At 43.1% G+C, this 25691-nt stretch overlaps 1 protein-coding gene across 1 annotated transcript in view; it reads left to right on the top strand.

The window, feature by feature from the left end:
* The window catches only part of LOC111234557 (Down syndrome cell adhesion molecule-like protein 1 homolog), a 71679-nt gene that overhangs the window by 38574 nt on the left and 7414 nt on the right, over positions 1-25691 (top strand). The window contains 17 exon segments of the mRNA XM_022762705.1: positions 1701-1847; positions 1933-2211; positions 3439-3714; positions 3964-4260; positions 5570-5842; positions 6599-6883; positions 7075-7194; positions 7298-7474; positions 8052-8251; positions 8701-8797; positions 8989-9117; positions 9211-9378; positions 9510-9580; positions 10034-10274; positions 11283-11468; positions 12026-12181; positions 13835-13974. Of these exon segments, the coding sequence (XP_022618426.1) occupies positions 1701-1847; positions 1933-2211; positions 3439-3714; positions 3964-4260; positions 5570-5842; positions 6599-6883; positions 7075-7194; positions 7298-7474; positions 8052-8251; positions 8701-8797; positions 8989-9117; positions 9211-9378; positions 9510-9580; positions 10034-10274; positions 11283-11468; positions 12026-12181; positions 13835-13974 (3242 nt within the window).

Raw genomic sequence — 25691 nt, 5'->3', positions numbered from 1 at the left:
TCGTTCACATATCTTTTCTCCAAACAGATTCAATAAAAAAAAAGCATGCATGCTTAAGACATGTTCCTAGATGCTTTTTAAACATGGATGAGGACAGCAGAGGATAAATGACAGGTTTCTGTACAAGTGTCATACCCTTATAGAGAGACTGTAACATTGTAGTGTCATATGAAGGTGGCACAGTTGTCTGCATGTTTTGTTGCAGCTGCGTCTGCGTCTGCGTGTGTGTGTGTGTGTGTGTGTGTCTTTCAGTGTGATGCACATTGGCTCTGTTTCTCGTTATCTAGTCAAGTCAGCATGAATAAAAGCTGAGGGAGCACAGTGATTTAGTAATTAATATTTTACTCTGTCTGCCACTCTGCTTAGAGACTGAGAACAAGAGGTTGAGAACGAAAGAGAGGAAAAGGGTGAGACAGACGATAAGAGGGTTTACACAAAGAGATAAAGAGAATCGACTAAAGATAGACGTATTCTATGAGCAAACCACTGAGTTACGCTGTACAGATAGTGAGGGAAATAATGTGATGTGTATTGTGTAATCACCATTGTTTCAGAGGCTGCAGATGGGATGAATTCAGCCCCCTGCTGAAGACAGAAAGTGTTGCTTTGACAGATCCAGTTGACTCTCTGACTCTCTCTCTCTCTCTCTCTCTCTCTCTCTCCCTGCCTATGTCAGAGTGTTTTGACAGGCGAGTCGTCGGTGTTGTGGGAGTAGCAGGCTTAAAGTGCTCATTATCCTGTAAGGCTTCATTCTGGGGGGCAAACAAAGGCTGCAGCAAAATTGCAGCCTGTGCCTCCTCTCGGGTCATACAGTATATTCCATGCAAACACATGCACAGTCCATAACTGCTACCTTCAGTATACCTACTCAAACCTCTGCAAGACCTCGGCACAGAGCAGAGCTTGTAAAATATTGATGATGATAAACACACAGGTGCAAGTGGATGCAACATATCCAGCTGTTGACTTGGATCCTGAATGAGACAGGTGATAGTCAGTGTTGAAAAATAACCTTTTATTCTATAGCAGCAACCATGTTGTTACCATTAAAAAGGGCTGCTGCTGTAGAATGGGTAAATGAATGGCATGGCGTTTGGGTATGAGGGTTCACTGAATTCAAGTAGATACAAAAACAAATGTGTGTGCATGTGTACCTGAATGCAGCACAAAATATGCAGTATTAACAGAGAGCACCTGGCTAAACAAAATAGTGCTTGTTGCAAATAGACATCCCTCTTCCCTCTGCATATGGTTTCTCTGGGCACAATATGAAAACTACTGCCATCACAAAGTGGCACTCTTAATCTTGGGTCTTCCGATTCTTTGTACCACAGTTGAACAGAGCAACATTTAGATAGTTTGGTGGTGATAGAGGGTTTGCATAAGAGTTTTTTTTTTTACATTGTGCATAAAGGGACAATAAATCTGCTTCTGCTCTGTCTATGGATGGCATAAGTGACCGCTACGTGTCCTCCAGGCCTTGAAAGAGTGCCAAGTTTTGGGAAACAACATTATCAGGCAGGTAGTGCCAACTGTCCGGGCAGCTGTTTGTTCTTAGCACAATACGGTTTTGCAATGAGCACAAAGGATTTGTACCAAAATGATCATCTTGGTGTAGGTTTTTACTGGATGTTTCTGTCTGTCAGGAGTTTTCCTTTGGGAAAATTAAAGGTGGTCTTTACTGAATGCGTCTTCCTCAGGTAACAGGTTCTCGCTGACCTCCTTCGGAGCGCTTTACATCTCTGATGTTCAGAAGGAGGATGCCCTCTCTACATACCGGTGCATCACCAAACACAAGTACAGCGGCGAGACGCGGCAAAGCAATGGAGCCAGGCTCTCCGTAATGGGTGAGCAGCTTACTGTTGTCAGTTTACTCATGTTGGTCTAATATTTCTTTGTCTTGTCAAAAGATAACCCCATCTCGCCCTCTAGACCCGAATGAGTCCTCACCCACCATCCTGGACAGTTTCCAAGCAGGGGAGGTGTATGCAGGCCAGAGTATCGAGCTCCCCTGCATAGCGGGGGGTTACCCCAGCCCCACCGTGCGCTGGCTGAAAGACGGTCGCCCGCTGCCCTCAGATGCCCGCTGGACACGGCGTTTGACAGGGCTGACCATCAGTGACCTGAGGCAGGAGGACAGCGGCAGCTATGCCTGTGAGGTCACCAACAGTTTTGGCTCAAAGGAGGTGTCTGGACAGCTTCACGTTATAGGTGTGTGAGCACGGCAATGCACTCGCAAACACACACACATTCTCAAACACCCTGACAGACTCCCACGCTGTCTTCTCAGGGAATCAACTTGGCAGACAGACACATGCACAAACGCCTCTCTTATTGGTTTAAGGCATATATATAAGTCGCACCTAGAGTGTGTCTGTAACAAATGTGTGTGAGCTGTATGATGCCCCGTCATATCAAGTCTCGAAAAGGGAGGCAGAGCATTAATTCACTGAGACTGAATCCGTAACACAGCTGCCAGCACCATTCACCATCAGAGAGAACGAGGGTGAAGAAGACAGAGATAATGACAAGGGGTCACACAAGGGTCGATCAGATATCCAGACAGTGCTGGAATGACATTATCTACAATGTAATAACAAGACAATAAGAATGGCGGAGATAAATGCACATTGTGTAAAGTATACAAAGAAACAAAGAGCAGGAGAAGGCGAGACAGAGGGAGATAAAAGAGAGGCGGTAGGCTTTGCCAGTGGGCACATCATGGCAGCACACTCTGTGACTCTGACAGGGTGAGGGGGGGGTTGGGAGGCACAGCAATGCCCCCCAGCATACACCACCAGCTGCCTTATTGCTCACTGACATTTGCACACACACACATGTACATACACACTCTGTCTCTAACACACAAACACGCACACGCACACACACACACACGGACACACTTACACACACAAGTGGACAGAGATGTGAAGAGATATCTCCAGCTGCTTTTTTAATGAGTGCGTCAAACTGATTGAGTCACCGCCGCTGATTGTACTCTTTCTCTCTTCCTCCCCATCTCTATGAATGTAAATGCTGACTGTGTGTATGTATCCACCTGTCATGTTTTGAATCCAGTTCATTGGTTTTAATGTCACTTTTCACAATGACAGTCTTATAAAGGATTTAAATTTTGTTTACAAATCAATTGATAAATCATTATGTTCTTTAAATGAGTAATAACTTATAAATAAGTTAAGTATAATTTAAACCTCTGCACTTATGATAAAAGGCCAATTAGAGGAACAATAATATATGTTTATAATAATTTTATTTTATAGCAGTTTTACTAATGACACGCAAACTGCTTTTGAGTGAAACATAAACACATAAAATATGGAAACCAATTGAAGAGAAGTATATTTTTCAGGGTTTTTTCTGCATATGTGCTCAAACAAAGATGGACATGTTGTCTGACCCCATGCATTCTTCTCCCAGATCCACTACGCGTGACCTTATCCCCCAAGAATCTGAAAACAGGCATCAGCAGCACACTGTTCTTCACCTGCACTGTGGAGGGCTCTCCAGAATACACCATCACCTGGTACAGGAACACAGAGCCCATCGTCCCTGACCAGCACATCTCCATCCAGGGACAACACAACGACACCCTGCAAATCACTGCAGCGCAGAAGTTCCACTCTGGGGCCTACCAGTGCTTCGCCTCCCGCAAGGGCCACACTGCTCAGGATTTTTCCATTATTCTGCTCGAGGGTAGGTGGACAGAGATTGTATAGATTCTGTATAAACAAGGTTGCAGTGGGCACTTTATGACAGCACTGTAGCAGCAAAATGACAAAGACTTTTATTCTATTTGAATAATAGTGGACAAATTGTTTTCCTCTGCAAATTTCACTGATAGATGCATTTTTGCTATTGAACAAAACCCTTGGCTCACCACTCTGTGTTTATGTCCTTCTCTATTTTGTCTCTCTCTCTCTATTACTCTCTTTCTCCTCTTAGATGGTACTCCTCGTATTGTGTCTTCCTTCAGCGAGCGGGTGGTCAACCCCGGCGAGCCTTTCTCCCTCATGTGTGCGGCCAAAGGAGCCCCACCCCCCTCCATCACCTGGACGCTGGACGACGAGCCTGTGGTGCGGGACTCCACCTACAAGACCAGCCAGTACACCCTGTCGGACGGCCTGACTGTGTCACATGTCAACGTCAGCAGCCCGCTCATTCGAGATGGGGGGGTGTATCGTTGCGTCGCACGCAACTCGGCCGGTAGCGCCGAGTACCAAGCGCGCATAAACGTAAGAGGTGCCTGTCTGCTTTTCAATATAAATGCACTCTACACCTGACTCTATACAAACACACAGGGGCTAGTGAGAAGCTTAGAGCACATGCATTTCATACACATCTATCTATCTATCTATCTATCTATCTATCTATCTATCTATTTTGCCCTACAGAGGTAGAGCGCACTAAATATAAAAGCAGTAATGTTGACAAAGAAAATTGTTTCAGGAAGGCCAGCAAAATGCAAAACAGATGGGAGAAGGTTTATACTATACCTTCATTATATGTCTTTTAACCTGACATTGCTACCGCAAAAAAAAACTATAGCACCATAGAACACGGATATTATATAAAATGATGGATAAGGAGTTGGCCTATCTAGAAACAAACTGTTGTGTCAGCTTTCCTGACCATTTTAACAAATTTGTTTGGGAAAATACATTTTATTTTGATTACTCCGTTGTTCTCAGGGATTAATGCAACTAAATCTAAATCAATCAAATGAATAAATTTATAATTTGATACATTTTAATGAGAGCAAAAAGCATGAATTCCACTAGATCCAAAAGATGAGATGCTAGTTACTGCTGCTTAGCTATGCTAGTTAGCTTTAGCAGGAGTTAAGCTGTTTATTTTCTCCATTATAATCGGATGTAGGAACTTTCTCATTTTAATATGTGGAATAACAAGCTGAATTGCCAAGTGGTCAGTTCATCAAAATAGATATTTTTCAGTAACAGACAACAACTAATGAACAATTAGTAAGTAATTTTGTTTCAGCTTTAGCTAAGGCTAGCTGTGGCTATCATTTTGTCCTGTTTTACATGTTTTTACATGAATATACATATATACTATACAGTTATACATTGCTGTGGCATATTAATTATTAATGATAAAACAGAAGTTAAAAAGTCATAGATTTGGGTCTTCCTGTAACCCAATTTTCTCCAAATATGTAATATTAATTACTGCATTTTGGCTTTGTAGGGTATCTGTCTATCTATCTATCTATCTATCTATCTATCTATCTATCTATCTGAAGGTAATTCGAAAATACAATCACTTAGATACATAGAATATCTGATTAGGCTACAATCAACAAATATCCTCAATCAGATTTTAGTAAAGGGAGCATAACTAACCTCCCTCTCCACCTGTCAACTTGCCCCAATCACTCTATCCCTCAACCTTTATCTCTTCACCTCCTGTCTCCGTGGCTGCTCCCTTACTCTGCCATGACCTCCCTCACCTCATCTGCCCCTCTCTCCGACCTCTGTGTCTCTCTCTGTCTCCTCCCTCCATCCCCTCCCTCTCTTCCCTGTGTCTCCAGGTCCACCTCGAATCAGACCCATGCGGGACATCACCGCAGTGGCGGGCAGGAACACCTACATTACATGCCGTGTGATTGGTTACCCGTATTACTCCATCAAGTGGCTGAAGGACAGCATGCAGCTGCCTGATAATCATCGTCAAGTGGTGTTTGAGAACGGCACCCTGCGGCTGACGGACGTGCAGAAGGGCGCAGATGAGGGCACCTACTTGTGTAGCGTTCTGATCCAGCCCCAGGTGTCAATCAATCAGACGGTCCACGTCACTGTCAAAGGTAAGTATGAAAAAAAGAATGGATTCAAATTGATGAAAATAGGTAAAAAAAAAAAAAAAAACATTTTAGCAATCCCACTCATGAAGTGAAACAGCAATAGAGTGACCCAGCCACCCATTTTCCCAAAACAAGTATTCCTGCTTTGTGCATAACCTAAATGCAAAGTGTCTCTTAAAAAAGTAGTAAGAAAGCAATCTTTCCAAAGAAAGCTGGAATCACTGACACTTGTTTGTTTGCCTTTCAGACTGCCATTTGGAGACACCAATGTTCAAAGTTGTCGAGTGTAGCTTTAGACTAATGCTTTATGACAGATGTAATGTTTTAGGATAGACTTATGTTACACTATTTGTCTGTATTATGTTTAGTCTGTGAGTTGGGTCACGATGGTAGCAGGGCAGCTGCAGAGGTGTTTAAGGGTGTGAGCATGTGCCTGCGTGTGAGTGTGTCTCTGATTTAATTAGATGAATAATAATGAAGCCTAGATTAAATCCCCCAGATGTCTCAGCTGTAGTACCCCCACCCCAACCTCCATTACTATGGCAACAGAATGACTTCCTCCTGCCAATTGGACTCTAACCAGAGCAGCTATTATAGGCTGCAGGAGATGGGGGCTGAAGGGGGAAAAAGAAGAGGGGCCCACTGGCCAATGACCTTCTCTCTCTCTCAGCATTGCTCCAGATGGCCACACTACCACTCTTCCACATATATCCTCGCCTGTATTCCACTGACTCTCTGCACTCTTCCTCTCTCCCCTAGTGCCGCCGCTCATCCAGCCCTTTGATATCCCCTCTACCTCAGTGGGGAAGCTCATGTACATCGCCTGTGTGGTGTCATCTGGGGACATGCCCATACGCATTACCTGGCACAAAGACGGCCAGCTCATCGTGCCAGGCTCCGCCTCTGGCGTCGCAATAGAGACCAAAGAGTTCATGAGCTCCCTACAAATCTCCAAGGTGACACTGAAGCACAACGGGAACTACACCTGCATCGCCAGCAATGCCGCCGCCACCGTCAGCTGGGAAAGACAGTTGATTGTTACTGGTGAGGGACTGAGCGAGAGGAGAATGGCACAGAGATAATGAAATAGGTCAGATCAGATGTGATAGTTAATGTGCATAGGGAGCGTTGAATTGTACATGTTATTTTAGGAACACTCCCATTTTGTGCCCTTATTCTGTAAGCTTTTATTTGAGTTCTTTCATTTAAGTTCAATGCATCTTTTCGTTTCCCAGTGCCACCACGTTTTGTTGTGCAACCCAACAACCAGGACTGTATTTACGGCAAAGCTGGAGTTCTCAACTGCTCTGTGGAGGGTTATCCACCACCAAAAGTCATGTGGAAACATGCCAAAGGTAAAATCAGCACATCATCCCTACAATATCGCAATAACAACATCACATGAAGAAGAAAAAACTAAGTCAGTCACATGCAATTGCTTTGTGTTGTGTGGTGCAGGTGTAGGAAACCCTCAGCAGTACCACCCAGTCCCACTTACTGGCCGTATCCAGATCATGTCAAACGGCTCTCTGCTCATCCGACATGTTCTTGAGGACGACCGAGGGTACTACCTCTGTCAGGCCTCCAATGGAGTGGGCTCAGACATCAGTAAGAGCATGATCCTCACTGTCAAGAGTAAGTGTCAATCATTCTCTTTTTGGCTTTAACACACTTACTTTCATAACCACATCTACTGGCTTGTATACTGTATACAGAGATAAGTCATAGCTTTTTGGAGAGGGATCAGCTCCTCTAAGATGCACTTTTGCCCCAGGCTAGTGCGGCCTGCACAGAACCTAACAAAATCTTGTCTGTCTTGCATATCCTTAACGAGGGCTATCTTTGATATTGATTGATGTGTTCTGGCTGGCTGTCTGTGTGCTCCTGAAGCTTGGTGGGGAAAAGGGCTGATAAATTAGTGATGAAAACAAAACCACAGGAACCCCTTCAATCAATAATCTATGTCTGAGGAAATGAGGAGGAGAAGAGAAGCAGGAGTTTGGAAAGAAGAGGGCAGACAGGGAGGAGGTAGTCTAAGAGGGCCAGCGGGGCTTGAAGCGTGAAATGAAAATGGAGAACGAAGGCCAGAAATAGAGATGTCTATACATCTGTAATATATCCTGGGTTTCCAATACAACATCCCTGTTCCCTCATCTCATTACTCAATATAATACTATTCGTCACACTGACATGTGTCTGTTATTCTGCTCAGTTCCTGCCATGATCACCAGCCACCCCAACACCACCATGGCAAGAAAGGGCCAGACCAAGGAGCTGAATTGCACAGCGCGGGGCGAGCAACCCATTATTATCCGCTGGGAGAGAGGGGACACCGTGATCGACGCAGAGAGAAACCCCCGTTACTCCATCACTATCAACAAGAAGGGGGACGAAGTCATCTCCACCCTAAAGGTCAGATATACAGAATCAGAATTAAACACAAACAATATCTAGTAAAAATGCACAGTAACTCACAAATGGCCAGTCATTTACAGTTTAAAGCTTTTATTTTGGTAAAATAAATTCTGTCAGTGAAATAAAGTGTAAACTTTTCAAATTGGGGACACAAAAGGCAGATCAAATCACAATAGCTCAAAATTTCAGGAAGTACACTCTACACACTCATTTCCTTACTGTCAGCAATTGGTTAGCTTACGTTAGCTTAGTGTAAACACTCTAAACAGGGAACCAGCTAGCTTAGCTCTGTGCAAAGGTAACAAGTCTGCCTGCCAGCACACATGGTGTCATGAGAGGCATCTGACTTTACAGGGTCAGGTTTTTAAAGGCACAATATTGATGTAAATGTACTATATTATTGCAGAAGATGTTGTAACCTTCTCCTGTTTGTGTTGACGCAACAGCTGAACCCAGCAGAGCGAGGAGACTCTGTCTTCTTCTCCTGTCATGCTATCAACTCCTATGGAGAGGGTCGAGGGCTCATCCAACTCACTGTGCAAGGTATCTATACCACGTGCTATAAATGTCTCACAAAGCTCCTTTCATTTACTAAAGCTCTCAGGCTCATAACATATTATGTATGGTTATATAAACAGTCTAGTAAGGAAACGTTACAGAATCATCTCTAGTGGTGAGAGAGCTCACCGTCTTCTCTCTCTCTCTCTCTCTCTCTCTCTCTCTAACACACACAGAACCACCAGATCCCCCAGAGCTTGAAGTGAGGGAGGTGAAGGACAGAAGCATGAACCTGCGCTGGATCCAAAGGTTTGATGGAAACAGCATCATCACAAGCTATGACATCGAGTACAAGAACAAGTCAGGTGGGTATCTTAAATTCAAACATGCATGTCAGATTTTATGATTTTAGAAGGTACATGTCTCTGAAAAATCTGAAATGTTTTTGCATATGACAGACTCCTGGGATCACATGTACACAACCAGGAACATCTCACCCACCAACAACCAAGCCAACATTGTAGAGTTGCACCCAGCCTGTGTTTACAGCATCCGCATGTACTCCTACAATAAGATTGGCCGCAGCCTTCCAAGCAAAGAGCTCACAATCAGTACCGAAGAAGCGCGTAAGTGATTCTCATTCTCCTCTGAAAATCACACGCCTGGTTTCTTTTGTCTTACTTTTTCTCTGTAAGGAACGGGGCTATGCATATTGCATATTGACAGTAACACTTTATCTGGCATCTTCCATCAACAGCGCCTGACGGGCCTCCAATGGATGTAGTCCTCCAACCGATGACATCCCAAAGCATACGGGTTACATGGAGGGTAAACTTAAAACCGTTATTACTTAACTGTATACAGTGCTTATTTTTGATATTCATTTAAATATGAATATACAAACCAAAACAAATCACTCATTGTCCTGAAAACTGTTGTGCATGTCTTCCTAAACATCCTTTGGTTTAGACAAAGGTTTGATTTATGATTAATATTTTTATTCTGAAACTAGAATTAAGGACTAGAGATATAAATGTTTAAGCTTGTATTATTAACATTGTCTTATGAGGAACAAGCAATTACCCCTAAGATAAAACTATTTCATTTACTAAACTCTTGTGCTGTGTTTTATTTTTACTGCTATTACTGTATATATTAGTGCCAAATTCTAAACCAATAACTCACCAGCTGCAATGTTGCACAGTCATCTGAATGCACCTTAACAGGGTATAAGTTTGATGTGCATTGTCTTATTAACTGCTATCGCCACATTTATTTCAGGCTCCCAAGAAAGAGCTGCAGAATGGAGTGATTCGAGGCTACCAGATTGGTTACAGAGAGAATGGTCCAGGCAGCAACGGCCAGTACAGCATAGTGGAGATGAAGGCTACAGGGGACAGTGAGGTGTACACTTTGGACAACCTAAAGAAGTTTGCCCAGTACGGGGTAGTGGTCCAGGCCTTCAACAGAGCTGGGACCGGCCCATCCAGTACTGAGATAAATGCTACAACGCTGGAAGACGGTAGGAAAAGTAGAGGGCAAGATGAAGGAAAAGGGGAGTAGACTGCTAGACTCAGTGAAGGAGAGATTGTGTGAGGGCAGAATGAAGGAGAAATGAAAAGAATATAGCTTGTATATCTATTTGATTTGTCAAGAATAAATAAATAAATAGTCAAAAATAGGTTGGAAGACACATATAAAGCTAACATACATATATAGACACAAATGCTCAAACAAAATGGTAGAAATGAATTTTCAGCACATCCCCCATTATTCTTTCAACTTTAATTAGCACCCTCATTAGGCTGGTAGAGAGCGAGAGAGGAACAAGGAACCCCATTACTCTCTAAATGTCTGCCCACTCTACCTCCTTTTTCTCCTCCTCCCCTTTTCTTTATCTTCCTCTTCCTCCAGTTGGTTCCCTCCTCATCTCCCCTCTGTCTATTTTTATATTTCCTATATTTTTCTATGGACACTCACTTCCTGTGTGGACGGTAATAATAGACACCCTGATCATGGTCACAGTAACAGTAATAGTAATTGTCCAGATAGGTAGTCTGGAGCTGCCCCTACAACGGTAATTACCTTAAAGATGAACATTGTCTTCCTTCAGATTTTATTCTCCACATCTCAGCTCACCCCACATACCTCATCTGCATTTTAACCCCTTAAGGTGTGGCTGTTTTACTATTCATGTTGCTCTCTCTCAGTGCTCTTCCTCCCTTCCACCACCCCCCATCTACACTTCCTCTCCCTCTCTCCTCAGTGCTCTAAAAGCTAGCAGTGAACAAGGAGCTATTGAGAGCTAATTTGAGTTTATTTGACTGATTTATTTCAGTAGAGATTGCCCCTGGGTTGTGGTGTTGAGTAGTCATTAATTATCAGTGCTTCAGCCGCCTTGCTAAATCAGTCAGGTCATCTTAGCGACAGCAATAACAAGGATTTTTGACAAGTAGAAATCATTTGAAACAACCTCAAAACTCATATTTAAATCGTGCCGCACTAACACTTGCCCCCTGCTCTCCTCCAGTGCCCAGCGAGCCTCCTCAGAATGTGCGAGCCATTTCGGTGACGTCGGACGAGGCGGTGATCACATGGGCAGAGCCTCCACGGCTGACGCTGCACGGTGTGCTGAAAGGCTACCGGGTTGTGTTTTGGTCCCTCTTCCCTGACGGAGGTGGGTGCTGTGGGGGCCAGGCCCAGTGGCCAATGCAGAGTAATTATCACCTATCTCATTCTAAACTTCCCAACCCTCCCACCCACCACCTACCTCTCTGTCAGTGTTGTGCATCAGAATGTGTTAATGTGTGTCTGCACCTTTCTCATAAAGCACTTCCTGTTCCTTTGTATCTTTAAATTTGTCTATGTTTACCCTTGTTTCTTTCTGTGTTTTTTTAACTCCATCAGTATTGATGGTCGCTGACGTTACAGTACTGTAATTGGCTGTGTTTGTGCTCCTATGACTGTTCAACCCTATGTCCTAAAAGTTCATATTCAACTAATTTGTTTAGCAAATTTGTTTTGTGGGAAATGCCATACAGAAAAGCACAATCATTTCTTAATCTTAACCAAGTGTGGGACCCAGCACACAAATCCCACTCTCTGCCTTAATATCCTTCCAACTTCTCCCTAAAACTGCTGCCTTCTAATCCAGGCAGTAATCACATTTCCTTCAAAACTTTTTTAGCAAAGCAAAGTTGGTCTGTGTTGCCTGTCCACCTGACAGCCACCATTGCTCTCTAAAGCAAGTTTTCTCTTCCTGTTCTCCCTCAGAATGGGGAGAGATGCAGAATATCACCACTACTCGTGAACAGGTGGAGCTGCGAGGACTGGAGAAGTTCACCAACTACAGTGTTCAGGTGCTGGCCTACACACAAGCTGGAGATGGGGTCCGCAGCAACGTCCTGTATATCCAAACCCGCGAGGATTGTGAGTATAAACACAAAACGAAAATCAAACTAAAGTTATTATAATTAGTAATTAATATTAATATTATATTTAAGTGCAGAAAAGTGTATGGGGTGAGGCTAAAGGAGTTATAGATATGGGAGGGGGACAGATAAAAAGGGGCACCATGACAAAAGCTCATTTATGCTGGGAACCTCCATTAGCAGTGCTAATGAGAATTAAGAGGCTTTGGTCCACGGCTCAGGGCTGAGGGAGGGCTGAGGTAGGGCTGGCGGGAGACACCGGGGGGAGACACTGGGGGGAGAGGAGGGGTGCTCTTTTGGACCATATAGCATCCAGGAGTCAGCTATCAGCCCGGGCCTGCATGTTTTCCATCTTGCCATAGGCATAAGGATTAACTCCTCTTGGATTAGAGAGAATTAATTTTGTGCTTACACCATTGGAGGCGGGATTACAGCCAGATCCATGTCTCTTTATAGAGGAGGGGGAGGAGGAGGGGCCTGGGGGTTGAAGATGGAAAGATAGAAAGGTGATCACACAGCCTATTTTGGCTGACAAAATGAATGAGGCACAAAAAAAGACAAAATAGAAATGTCATTGCTAAAACCTGTATTAGCCCTTTCATGTGACACCCTGGCACAGTGGTGCATAATATATGCATGTAGGTGGGGCTGTTCACTCAGCACCATTGTGCCTCTCCTCCTCATCACTACAAGGGCTGTGCGGCAGACTGTCAAAATTTTGGGCAGATTTCGGGCACCAGATGGGACTTAACTCTACCCCCTCCCACTGCCACTCCTACTTTGACATGGAGGTCCAGTTATGATAATGATGACTGCCTCCTCTTCCCCTCCCCAGTGCCACCACCACCATCATCTCTCCCCCAGGAACTCCACCTATCTTTTTCGCCATTCTTTCGTCCACGCCTCCCCCTTTTAAAACCTGCTTCATTACATCTATCCTTTCTGAGTTTGTGTTGTTTTTCTCCCTGTTCATGTAATGTGCGGGGTGAAGGAGTGCGAGGGCATGGACGGGTTGAATGGCTGGACCAGGGGGCCTCACGTACAAGAAAAAGAGAAACTGGGGGATAGATTTAGAGGGCTGGGTCTTAAACTGTGGTAACCTCCTTCTGTAGAGGCCCACTGTCAGGCACAAGTTTTATTTATGTGCGCGATTGAATAGACTTCACACTGTGAACCCCCTACTGTAAAGCCAATGTGACAAAAGTGTTGTTGTTCACCTTTAACAGTATCCAGTGTTCTGATGTGTTTTTTTGTAGCATGTGCATTCATTTTAAACCCTTCTTGTGTTTAGCTTGTAATAAGAGTATTAAGTGGTATCCAGTGTCAAGCTGAAGTGGCTAGCAGAGGATCAGACACTAGTGTCTAATCTGTTTGTGTGTTGGAGAGTTAAGAGAATGCTGGGTGTCACAGAGTCAGAAATGCTGACCAATGTCTAAATGAACATATGTCACAGCCATCTACCCAAAGGGAATTCTTCCAAGTCCTACCAGAGCGGCTTAGTGTGGGATAAGACCACCAATCTCCAAACACGCCTGCTCACTTTAATAGGCACTCAACAAACAGCATGTGTGTGCACAAAAATGCACACAGAAGCACATACATGTATATACATGCCCCGCCATTCTGATGTTCCTATTTTTTTTTCCTCTAGTACCTGGACCACCCGCTGGCATCAAGGCAGTTCCCTCTTCTCCGAGTAGTGTGGTTGTGTCCTGGTTACCTCCTCACAAACCAAATGGTGTCATCCGCAAGTACACCATCTACTGCTCCAGCCCAGGGTCTGGACAGCCGGTAAGTCTTTGCTCTGTGGGTGTGACTCACAAGGGGCCAGTAGAAATTGTTCTAGGTGATTGAACTTGATAAAAAACTACCAATTGAAACAATTAATTTGTAACCACTCTTATTAATTGAACCTGTAAGTGTGTGTGTGTGTGTGTGTGTGTGTGTGTGTGTGTGTGTGTGTGTGTGTGTATCATTGCTATCTTGCTTTCACTGTGTTTGCACCATCTCTTTATTTCCTGCCCTCCCAGATGAACAGATGAGGTTGTCTTGGCAACGTGATGAGACGTAGATATGCAAATGAGGCAGAGAACAAGCTCACACATGCACACTGCCGCATCGGAAACACACACACACACACACACACACACACAGATATCACATTTCAATATTTTCTATTTATACACGTATGTGTGGCATTCAGTTGTGGTTAGATCATGTACACCACAAACACTGGCGTGCGGTGAAATTTGATATCAGGCTAGAATCTCACTTTCTTATTATTCACAAATACTCCTCCTTCTATGTGCATGAGTGCCATGTAAATGAGCACAGGCAGGGAGGAGAGAGGGAGGGAGGGAGGGGGGAAAGGAGGCTGAGAGAGAGAAAGAGACACACCATTAGAGGTAGGGAGAGACCAAGGGGAAATGAGAGAAAAAGAGAGAGATGAGGGGAGAGGAAGAGGGGTAGAGAGTGAGAGACAGGCAGGAGGAGCAGAGGAGGGTATCAGTCACATCGAGATGAGAGTGCTTTTGTCCGTCTTTTCATTATCTCCCTGTATCACTCCCTGGATCACCACAACACCGCCGCTATGCTGGAGGAATGTTCAGATGCACCCCCTACACACACAGACACACACACGCACCCCCCACCCCCACCCCCACCCCCCACCCCACCCCCTCACCCCCCCATCCTCTCCTCTTCACTGAGCTAGACAGAGAGGAGATAGAGGAAAAGAGGGAAAAGCAAATGGTGAAGGAACTGAAGATGAACACTAAGAGATGAACAGATTAAAGAGATAGAACAAGGCTCGACTTGAGAGAAAAACAGTGTTTTTTGTGTGCGCGCTGGCATGTGTGTGCAGGTGCAGGATATCGTCTCAAAGATGTGCTTGTTGGAACAATATTCACAGAACACATCATTTTAATCCAGAATTGCAGCCACAATTGTTAATTTTCTTAATTCAGTGAATAAATCTGATTGCGTGAGGTGAAATAATTTAATTAATTTGGACTATCTAGAATTTATTTAGTGGATTGGTCTGCCTTTTCTGTCTTGTTCAAAACACAGAAGAAAAAGGGGGAAAACACATTCAATCTTGATGTGTTTTTTATTCCATGTTTTTATTTCACTGTTTTTCTCTGTTGCTTTGGCACATTTTCTGAAACAATGTTAAAATCCTTAAAACATTAAATTCAATTACCACATTAATTTACACTGTGTAGCACAACACTTATTGTGTGTCAAAGGTGAATAAATTCTACAAAGAGCGAATCACTGCCGCCAAAGTGCTAAATTCAAATAAATTAAAAGACTTTAATGTGTAAAAATAAATAAATATCAAGATTCACAAGGCAAAAATGAAAAATTACTAAAGCATTAGGAACATAGAATATTTATAAATAGAAAATGAGTCTACAAGAAAATACAGTAATGCATCTCTGTCAATATAACAGACATGAATTTTTAAAAACCTCTCAAAGGATCCCGTGTTTCCATGTTCAAGTTGGATTCCCTGTGAGCTCTGTGACACACAGATAATTATATTTATGGCTTTTAGACAAAAAGATTGATATAGAATTTAAAATAAAAAGATTACAATGATGTTAAAACTGATTCCTGCTATTTCTTAGATGTTTTTCCTGCAAACCAGGATGTCACTAAAAAAAAGTGTGTTTTCCTTCAGTTCTTCGTTGTTTCCAGATACTGACAGGCCTCTGAACAACTTTACAATCAATTGTGATGCCACAGGCCTTTTTCATGGAGGACATGTTTGCATGTGATGAGTAACAACAACACAGGCAAAAATAATAAAGTTAGTTCCATTTGGCTGCATCAGTTTCAGGGCCTGGTGTTGTTTGTGCTGACTCAATGTTACTGAGACACTTGAAAAGACCAGAGCTATCATATTATTAATGTTACCTGTGCTTTTCATACTATAAAGGGTCTGCTGTGGAAAAAAAGGCACATTGGCAGAATGTTCACCTCTTTTTTGCCTGAGTCTTTCTTTCAATCCACATTTGAGCTTTAGCCTGTAACACTTCCTTAGTCTGGTTTCCAGTTTATGGTACCTGAGCTCCACTTGGCCTGTCATGTCACTGTGTTATCATGTTTTACTAACATGATGTTGCGTGCCCTCTTTTCCCAGGCACCCAGTGAGTATGAGGCCAACCCAGAGATGCTCTTCTACCGTATCACGCACCTTACCGTGGTAAACAATACCACATCTGGGCTGCAGCCGTGACAACTGCCGGCCGTGGCAACATCAGCTCAAAGGTCACAGTGGAGCCTGCTGGGAAAGGTGGGTCCTCCAGGCGAGACTGTAGTGGAGGAGAAGGGTAAAGAGATTTCTGTAAAGGTTATGAGGGAGAGCGCTCTAAAGATGGCTATGATACGGACACATTATGTACATAGATCACTTTCATCACTCTCTCTCCTCCCCACGCTCTCTCTCTGTCTGCTCTCTCTGCTATTGATTGACAGCCATAGTATTGATTGAGTGGCGGCTATGTGGCAAGAAACGCTGTTGTTAATTATGTGGTGATGAACAGGGCCTATCCAGTAAAATGACCCTTGGGGAGAGAAGTAGCAGGAGAGAATCAATAGATGGAGGATCTATGGAGAAAGATAGACTGAAGCTGAGGGGAGGGGCTTTGCTAAAACACTGCTCTACAGCTTTTTATTCCTTCAGCAGTAAGTAAAGGCCTTTCCCCTCAACCCAAACTGGGCAGCAAACAGCAGAGAGTAAGTATGAAGAGAGACATCTTTGTGATTTTTCTTTAGTCTTGGTGTATCTATCGCATCTGTGATGAGAGTATGTGTCAAAGATTTCAGTTAATTGTTTCACTTTTTGTGTCTTCTGTGAGCAGTCCCGGCTAAAATCCTGTCCTTCGGAGGCACAGTGACCACACCCTGGATGAAGGAAGTGCGTCTGCCCTGCAGCTCAGTGGGAGAGCCGTCCCCACAATTAAATGGACCAAAGACAGGTCAGAGCTCATCATATACCATTCATATACCGCATCATGACTCACTCAGACAGATGCTGCTGCTTATGAGAGGAAACAGATAAATAATAACTCAACTTACTCCAGGATGAGGTTGTTGACATTTGTAACCTGTCTGTGCTTGTGTCAGTGAGGACTCTGCTATTCCAGTGACAGCTGACAGTCAGCGGCAGATCTTATCCAACGGCACCCTGGTGCTGCGCTCAGTCAAAGCAGAGGATTCTGGGTACTACACCTGTAACAGCCACCAACACACTGGGCTTTGACACCATCATAACAATCTTGTGGTGCAAGGTAAGAAGAGAATAAATATTTAAGAGGAACTAGTGGAAGACATGTTTTCTTTGTGATATTTCTGCTCTGTTTGTTGAGTCACAGTTTCTGTGTGTGTACACCCAGTTCCTCCTGACCAGCCTCGTCTGACTGTCTCCACTACCTCAACCTCCTCCATCACCCTGGCGTGGATCCCTGGGGACAATGGAGGAAGCTCCATCAGAGGTATGCTCCTTACTGTCTAGTTGTTTTTGTGACAGATCCTGCTTCACCCTTGTGCTATCAGTTGTACTAATGCTGCATATAACAGTCTAAACATGAGCTTAATATTTCTGGGTAAGAAGAAGGAAAACTAGAGCTGTGTTGCAGCTGTTTGTCGCCCCTGGTGTCGGGCAGATGTAAGCAGCAGCAGCAAGGATCCTCCACAGTCTTTTTTTGTATTTGGTTGTCAGTATTTGGATTGTTGTATTTGTAAGCACTGGGTTTGACATGAACCTGTGCTGTGTGACTCTGCAGGATTTGTGCTGCAGTACTCTGTGGACAACACAGAGGAATGGAGGGATGTGTTCATCAGCTCCAGTGAGCGTTCCTTCAGGTTGGACAACCTGCGCTGTGGCACCTGGTACAAGGTCAAGTTGGCCGCAGAAAGAACAGTGTGGGCTCAGGGCGCATCAGCGAGATCATTGAGGGCAAAGACCCATGGAAGAGGTGAGGGGTGGAGGCGGAGACTGTTTTAGACATGAGTGAAGCAGTGCAAACGGATTAAACAGACTGTAACTCTGGGCCTCGTAACATAACAAATTGTATTTGGTAATTTCTCATTTCAAATGTATCATGATTAAATCAAAGTCTTGTTCTTCTTTGCTAAAGTTGACAAATTTCACACCTGGAAAAAATGAAAATACACAGAAATACACAAAAATGACTCCTTAGTGTTGCTGTTATGCTGTGATATCAAATGAGGAAAAATTAAGAATCAATAACGCACTGAGTTGTTCTCAGTGCCAGTGTCATATTATTATACTGAAAATCCTCACTATGACTAAGATCTTATATTTAATGAAAACTCTGCTGTGACCAAAAAATCACTAATTAAATTCTAAGTTTAAAATCTACAGTACTGCTTTCTTCTCTTCTCACCTCCTGTTCTCCTGTGTCTTTGCCCTTCTTCTCTACAGAACCATGTGTTCAATAAGGACAGCCGCTGCTCACCCACATCAACTCCACTCATGCAGGGCTCAACCTGCAGGGCTGGACCAGTGGCGGCTGCCCCATCACTGACCTGATGCTGGACTTCAGGCCCAAAGGTACCTGGCTTGGCAGAGCCTCAAGGCCAACTCTACCACTCAGCCTTCCTCAGCGAGCTGCGAGAGGCCACCTGGTATGAGCTCCAAAATGAAAGCCTGCAATAGTGCAGGGTGTGGCAACCAGAGCTCCCAGTTTGCCACTACTGACTATGATGCAGTAAGTGAAACCACGTGTTTTTCAATCTGTCCATCACTCTTCTATCATCTCTATCTCTCCACCAACTTATTGTTATTTTCTTTTTTCCCTCTTCCCTCCATAGGTACCATCCCCCATTAAATCAGCTCGCGGAGAGAGGCGATGATGTGAAAAAACTGTTCTCTATTGGCTCTCCCGTCATCCTGGTTACTCTCGTGTTGCTTTGCTCTTCATTATCCGCAAGGAAACGCAAGGAGAAGAGGCTTAAACGTCTTAGGGTGAGAGAAATGAAAAGAGAGAGTTCAGAGAGAGAATCAATGTTATTGTGGTGTAATGGATTAATGTAACATAGAGTGACAAGCTGAGACGATTATCTTCACAGCCAACCATAATCTAATTAAGATATTGTCCTCTTATAGATGCTAAGAGCCTTGCTGAGATGGCTTACAGGTAAGAGCCAGTTTGTACTGGGTATAGTTTTAGTTTTCTATAATATTTTTTTGTAAAATCTTATAAGAGAAACCAGTATGACTTTATGTGTAATTTTCCTTCTGTGTGTGCGTGTGCAGCAAGAACAATCGCAGTATAGACACTCCTGTGAAGGGCCCTCCTCAAGGACCAAGGCTCCACATTGACATCCCACGAGTTCAGCTGCTTCATTGAGGACAAGGAAGCATCAAAACGAATAGGCACGTGGCAGCACAGCAACACAGCTTTCATTCGTCGTGTGTCATTTTCTATCAGCTTTTATTAGATAATTAACATTTCTTTGTGAAACTGTTGTATTTCCTCTCATCTCTCGCTTGAAACAGTGGGGAGGACAAGGCAGCAGTGCCAGTGACAGACACTGAGTTTAGCCAATCAGTGAATCCGCAGAACTTCTGTACAGGCGTGTGTCTCTGCACCACCAGAGCCCTCATCCAGAATTCAGGGCCTTTGATTGACATGTCAGACATCCGCCCAGCACAAGTGAGTTGTGTTTTTTCTTTTACAGTAAAGATTTTTTGCAATAAAAATGTCGCAGTTGTGACAGGCAATGACAGAGATCGCGGCAGGTAAATACTGGCGCGAACTTTGAGCCCATATTGCATTGCATGCCCACTTACACCCACTTAAGTCATGGAATGATGTAGTATCAAGTCTTCCTGACAGTCAATACATGGCAGCGCAGTCTCTGTGCTACAAAGCAGTTCTCTGATCACTGTGACCTCTCTCAGACCCTGTGTCCAGGAAGAGTTATAAAATCAGTTCACAGCTCCAGGAACAGATACTCCAGCCAGTGGACACTGAGCCGCCAAGTCAGAGTCAGTCGACAGCCTCGGCACGAACTCTGACCTCAGACTGGCGAACGATGGGCTCTCATGGCATCACTGCGACTGAGAGTGACAGCTACAGCGCCAGCTCTCCCAAGACACAGGTGGGTCAATTCCAGCCCGACAACTGACACAATGATACTACTACTCTATGTACTACTAGTGCTTTTATCTCATTTCCATATTTAACACCAAGAGGAAGTTCATTCTTTAGTTATCACCAAATTTAAATTCAATGACATCAGAGCTTGTAATATTTTTTAAATAAAAACGTGTATTGAAAATATTTGTTAAAAAAATCATAAACCACCTGGAAGCCGTTGTAAGGAAATTAAAAAAGTGACTTAAATAGGCTCTTACCTGCTGCAGCATAGCTTTTGCATTTTCAAAATTGCAGCAGCTCAGGAAATTGCTGCCACAAATTATCTATTACCTGTTTTTGCAGATAAGGGTCGCAACAGCATGGTGTCGACAGAGAGCGCCTCCTCCACCTACGAGGAACTGGCACGAGCCTATGAGCACGCCAAACTGGAGGAGCACCTGCAGCATGCAAGTTCACCATTACAGAGTGTTTCATCTCTGACAGCTCATCTGACCAAATGACCACAGGCACCAACGACCCAGCAGACAGCATGACCTCTCAGCACGCCTTCTGAACCAGCATCTGCCGCTTCACCGCCTCACCACCCAAACCGCAGGACTACGACCGTGGTAAAAATGTGGCTGTGCCCATTCCCCACGCAGGCTAACAAAAAGTAAGTATGAAAGATGAGAACCGTGCAGGGACATTCTGCATGAAACTCCTTCCCCTCTTTCAAGATTTTAGCACCTTTTGATAATACATGTTCAGTTAACATGTAGCACTACCTTTAATCACAGTTAAGACACTTAAGACAGTTAGACTTGCGAGATTCTTGCTTCTTGCGAGAGGAAATAGGCAAGGGGTCATGTTTCTTGGATACGTCTGAGCAGTCACTCCACGGCACGCATCAAAGCGATCAAAGCGAAACCACAGAGTCGCGTGTTAGAGAGCAGGAAAGGCACAGGATGTATTTATTTGATATGAATTTGGAAATCATTTTCAGCATCATCCAGTTTAAGCAGTCAAAATGACACCAAATTGACACTATTGATCATATGGTCTTGTCCTGACCTGTTTCTTGCCTTTTTTCAGGTGAATTCTGCAACCTACCCCTGTACATGAAGACAGACCCATTCTTCCGTAAGCAAGGGGAGCTGCATGATCCATGCCCGGCTGTGCCACGCGGGAAGCTTCGATCCGCACCTGACGCAGCCGGGCGTATCACACCCAGGGCCGTCACAAGACTGCTAGACCTGGCCAAGCAGCAGGCCCTCACGACTGGGCCATTCTGGGCTTGGCAAGCTTGGGTTCGAGCTCAGGCATGCCACCTTGCCCCAAAGGACTCTCACCATGCCCAGCTCCAACACTGCAGCAACAGCTTCCACTTCCAGCACGAGCAGCAACCCCACCTAACAGTAACAAGGTGGGGGCTCCAGAGACTCGCTGCTAGAGAGCAGCTCCTCTGCATTGGGGAGACTGCAGAAACAGAGTGTGGGGGCCTACTCCAAGTCGTACACACTGGTGTAGTCCATTCCTTGCACAGACATGCACTGCTGTCCCATCCTCAGCCAGCGCCCCACTCTGGCACTCTTCAGTCTGGCCAGAAAAGGCATGCAACCATCTTTTTTTACACCCAACTAAATGGTGTAACTGCCCAGCGTCCTGTCTAATTTTCCCGGGATAGGTGTTCTCCCAGACAGAGACCCAGCTAACCCTACTTTTCATGTTCACCTGGGACTACTAACATCCAACTAACAGTTCCATGCCGGCTGTGCTCAGCTCCGCTCAGTGCTCACAGGAGTTGCACAGCAAAAAAAAACAAGGAAGTGATTCTGTGGTCATATTGGAAATATATGACTTAATTTTGAGGAGCTACAAGCTCTGTGTTTATGATGATGAAGACTACAATAGCCAGTATGAGCTTGTGGTGGCCATCCCACGTCTCTCACGTGCACACATACTGTCCTCGCATAGTTTGAGTATTATTGTCAATTTGCAGACTTCCAGTTAAGTTCCCTATTCTTACTGTATCTTTCACCCTCTATGTGTCTCATAAAGTCCAAATATCTATTGGCAGAGTTTCTCTTAATGGTGATTCCAAAAGAAATGATTCAGGTTCACTTCCGAGAAGAAAAAAAATTCTAATCATGTTAATGTGACAGAATATATCTCCAGCTGAACAGTGTCTAACTTTTTAAACAAATCATGACAACCCAAATGAACCAGCTTTGATTTCTCACATTACAAATAAAGAATATTTGGTATTATAAAGAATTTACATATATATTTCTATGTAGGTATATTATTGACATTTAAGTTAAATTATGACAAAGTATAAATTGTAGTGTACTATAATAGTGTTGTAGTACATACATTAAATTAAAAGTTAATTTCAAATTAAGACGAGACAATCGCTCAATCAGTGAAATTTAAAAAAGAGAGAAATTTAAAAAGGTTGGACTCTAAAGAAAGAGAAAAAAAGTTTAGTATATATACGGATCTTCTGTATGTTACCGACTGAGAGAAGAGAGTGTTTTTGCCTCCTGTATGGAAAAGAGAGGCGGCCCTTTCCAAGACCCCCATTGTTGAGATTGGACAAAAGCAAGATAGAGCTAGCTTAGTTTTAGCTTCAGTTCCTGAAAGGCAAACTGGCTCTAACCGTACCTGAGTTTGCAACGCCTACTTTACTGTGGGTGATCGGTGGACACAACTCATGGCAGAAAAAGCCGTCTACTGGGATATAGGCCTTTGACTCTAGTTGGGCCTGTTTGTGAGCGTGTATGGGATTGGTTAAATACAATAACATTCAGAAACCAAGTTCAGTTATGACAGCAGGATCCCCAGATATGGTTTTATGCTGGGCAAGGAACGTTTTCTGTAAAATTGGTCAGAGACTTGAGTTATGATACAGTATTAAGCCTCGTGTTTGTGGCATAAGTGGCAGAGACTGACAGTCACAGATATAGTAACGCCATTTCCTAACCAACTTCTCAGTCAGCTCAGTTGCCACTCAAGCCAATCTTGGCTCTTCAAAGTAAGAAAGACAATAGCTGAAGGAAATCGTCCATCATGATTGCTGAATGAAAAATAATATGAATGTTTGAGAGATCTTATATGTCAGGGAGTTCAGTTTTGAAAATTATATTAATGTTCACTCAATCGATATCTTTGTTGATTGCCCTATCTGAAGTACTGTTAAATGTTCCCACTTTCTTCTACTCACCATACCCCTCCAGTTGGCTAATGTACATTCACACAAGAACTAATGGTAATGCTCTCTTTAAGGCATCTCCATGATAGTGTTGTGCGTTATATTATTTATCCCATTTGCTTTGTTTTGTTTTGTTTGTTCAAGGAGGAGGATTTGATTCTTGATTTAATGAATTAATTTTTGATTTGTTTGGGATATTTGTCAAAATTTGGTTCCAGAGGCCAATACAGTACTAAGGTATGTGGCCAGTGGCTAAAACCAGTTACAAGCCAAGTGAAATCATGGGACTCGTTAGCTCTTTTGGATCAACACAAAACTACTAATTGTATTGTGTATATACTGGACTGGAGTTTGGTCTGTTAAACCTTGAAACAGTCAGACTCCTGCCTTATCCCCACTTCAGATAATAAATAAAAGTAAAAATTCTACAGCCCTAAACATACTAGATCCATTTCATCGCTACCTGTCCAGTGTTGTTTATAGATTAAGTCTTGTACAATATTAAAACACAGTTTTGTATGAAGAGACTATTTTCGTCAGAAATAAATCATGGGGACACATCAGTAGGTGAATGCGCCAATTTCAAAAATTGAATAATAGTAATCAAAAGATAAAATTATTTTACTTCTGAAATGGGCAAAAAAACATTTTTACTTTCCCTTTATGATTTATGATACATAATTTGTTTGAATTTTTATTCTTTTTTAAGGTCTTTGATGTTGTCATTTGTCCTATTTACTTTTTATTATCATTATTTTGTATTTTAGTTCATCCTCAAAAAAAGTCATGTTGCATGCTTTGCTAAAAGGAAAAATTGAAGGAAAAATGTAATGAAAATTCAAAAGCTGAAAAAAATAGTTGAGGGATCCCAAACATTTGTTTGAGTTGCATTGTGATACAATTGTGCTGTGTTTCAAAAGTACAATTTCTATGAAAAGAAAGCAAAAACTAAAAAGATCATCTCTAACACCTTGTGCAGATAAAGCTAATCTTTCATACGTACATGGCTTTCTTCAATTTTCCAACAGGTTTTTTGGCATATCATCTTCAAACCTCGTAGGATGGCCACCGGGCAAAACTTTGTGGTTGGGCACTTTTGACCTCCACTGAATACACAGCAGTTTCATTATTTCCTCATTCACCCAGAAAGAGCTTGAAATGATCAGTGATTAGTTCGACTTCAAGAAATGTAATGGCAAACAATTATGGAGTTGTTGAGAGTTGAGGAAGTTGTTGTTCATTTTTATAGAAAACATTTAAAAACTAAACTGGCCAGCTTCACAAATATGAAATATATGCGTTCAAAGTTTTCTATCAATAGTAAAACTCAGATTTGAGGATCTTTTGATTTAACAATTTGGGAATATGTTATAATTAATGCATAAAGCATATAGCAATAAGCATAAAAGCAATAGTATAATATTAAGCAGATTTTTCAAAATATCCACCGCTACAAAGATAAAACCATAATCCAAGTGCCTCACTCGTCCCTTTTTTCAACAATGTCTGAGAGTTTATTACACTGACTATTAAAGAAATAGGTCACTGATAATTGAAAGTATAATTGGTTGCCAGCCTTACAAGTTCTCAAGGTTTGGGTACTGTTCAATTAATGTGACAACAAAAAAATTATTTCATAAAACACAACTTCACATATTAAATCAGTTCAATTATAAACTACAACAATAGAACGAGGTCTTAAAACAATGATTATGACCCATAAATGTCCATCCTCACGGACCAGGGCCACAAGAGGAGAGGACCTAACATTCTACTGCAGAACCGGGTGCAAATTTCTAACGTTTTTGATTAATCAAGTGTTGACAGAAGAAAACAGAGAAGAGTGAATACTGAGGCTTCTGGACACCTAAGCAGTTATGGTCCCTGGGCAGTTGCCCATTTTTGAGCACGAGTAATGCACCCTCCCACCACCAGAACCACCAGAATTTCAGCTCGGACTAAGAATGCAATTTTGAACATAAAGAAGTCTTCAGAAGACTTGGGCATTCAGCTCCCGGACTAAGTAATGCATTTTTAAATGAAGAAGTCTCAGAAGGAACTTGGTAGTTGAATACCGACATCTGAGGTTTGTTAGAAGAGTGACCGGAAACCGGTACTTGATTCATAAGCTAGGGTAGTGAAGTCGTGAACTTGTTTCAGTAACACATGCAGAAATCTCTCCT

This window comes from Seriola dumerili, unplaced genomic scaffold (genome assembly GCF_002260705.1).
Source record: "Seriola dumerili isolate Sdu_G_001 unplaced genomic scaffold, Sdu_1.0 BDQW01000449.1, whole genome shotgun sequence".
NCBI lineage: Eukaryota > Metazoa > Chordata > Actinopteri > Carangiformes > Carangidae > Seriola > Seriola dumerili.
This window is presented reverse-complemented; position numbering and strand designations above follow the sequence as displayed.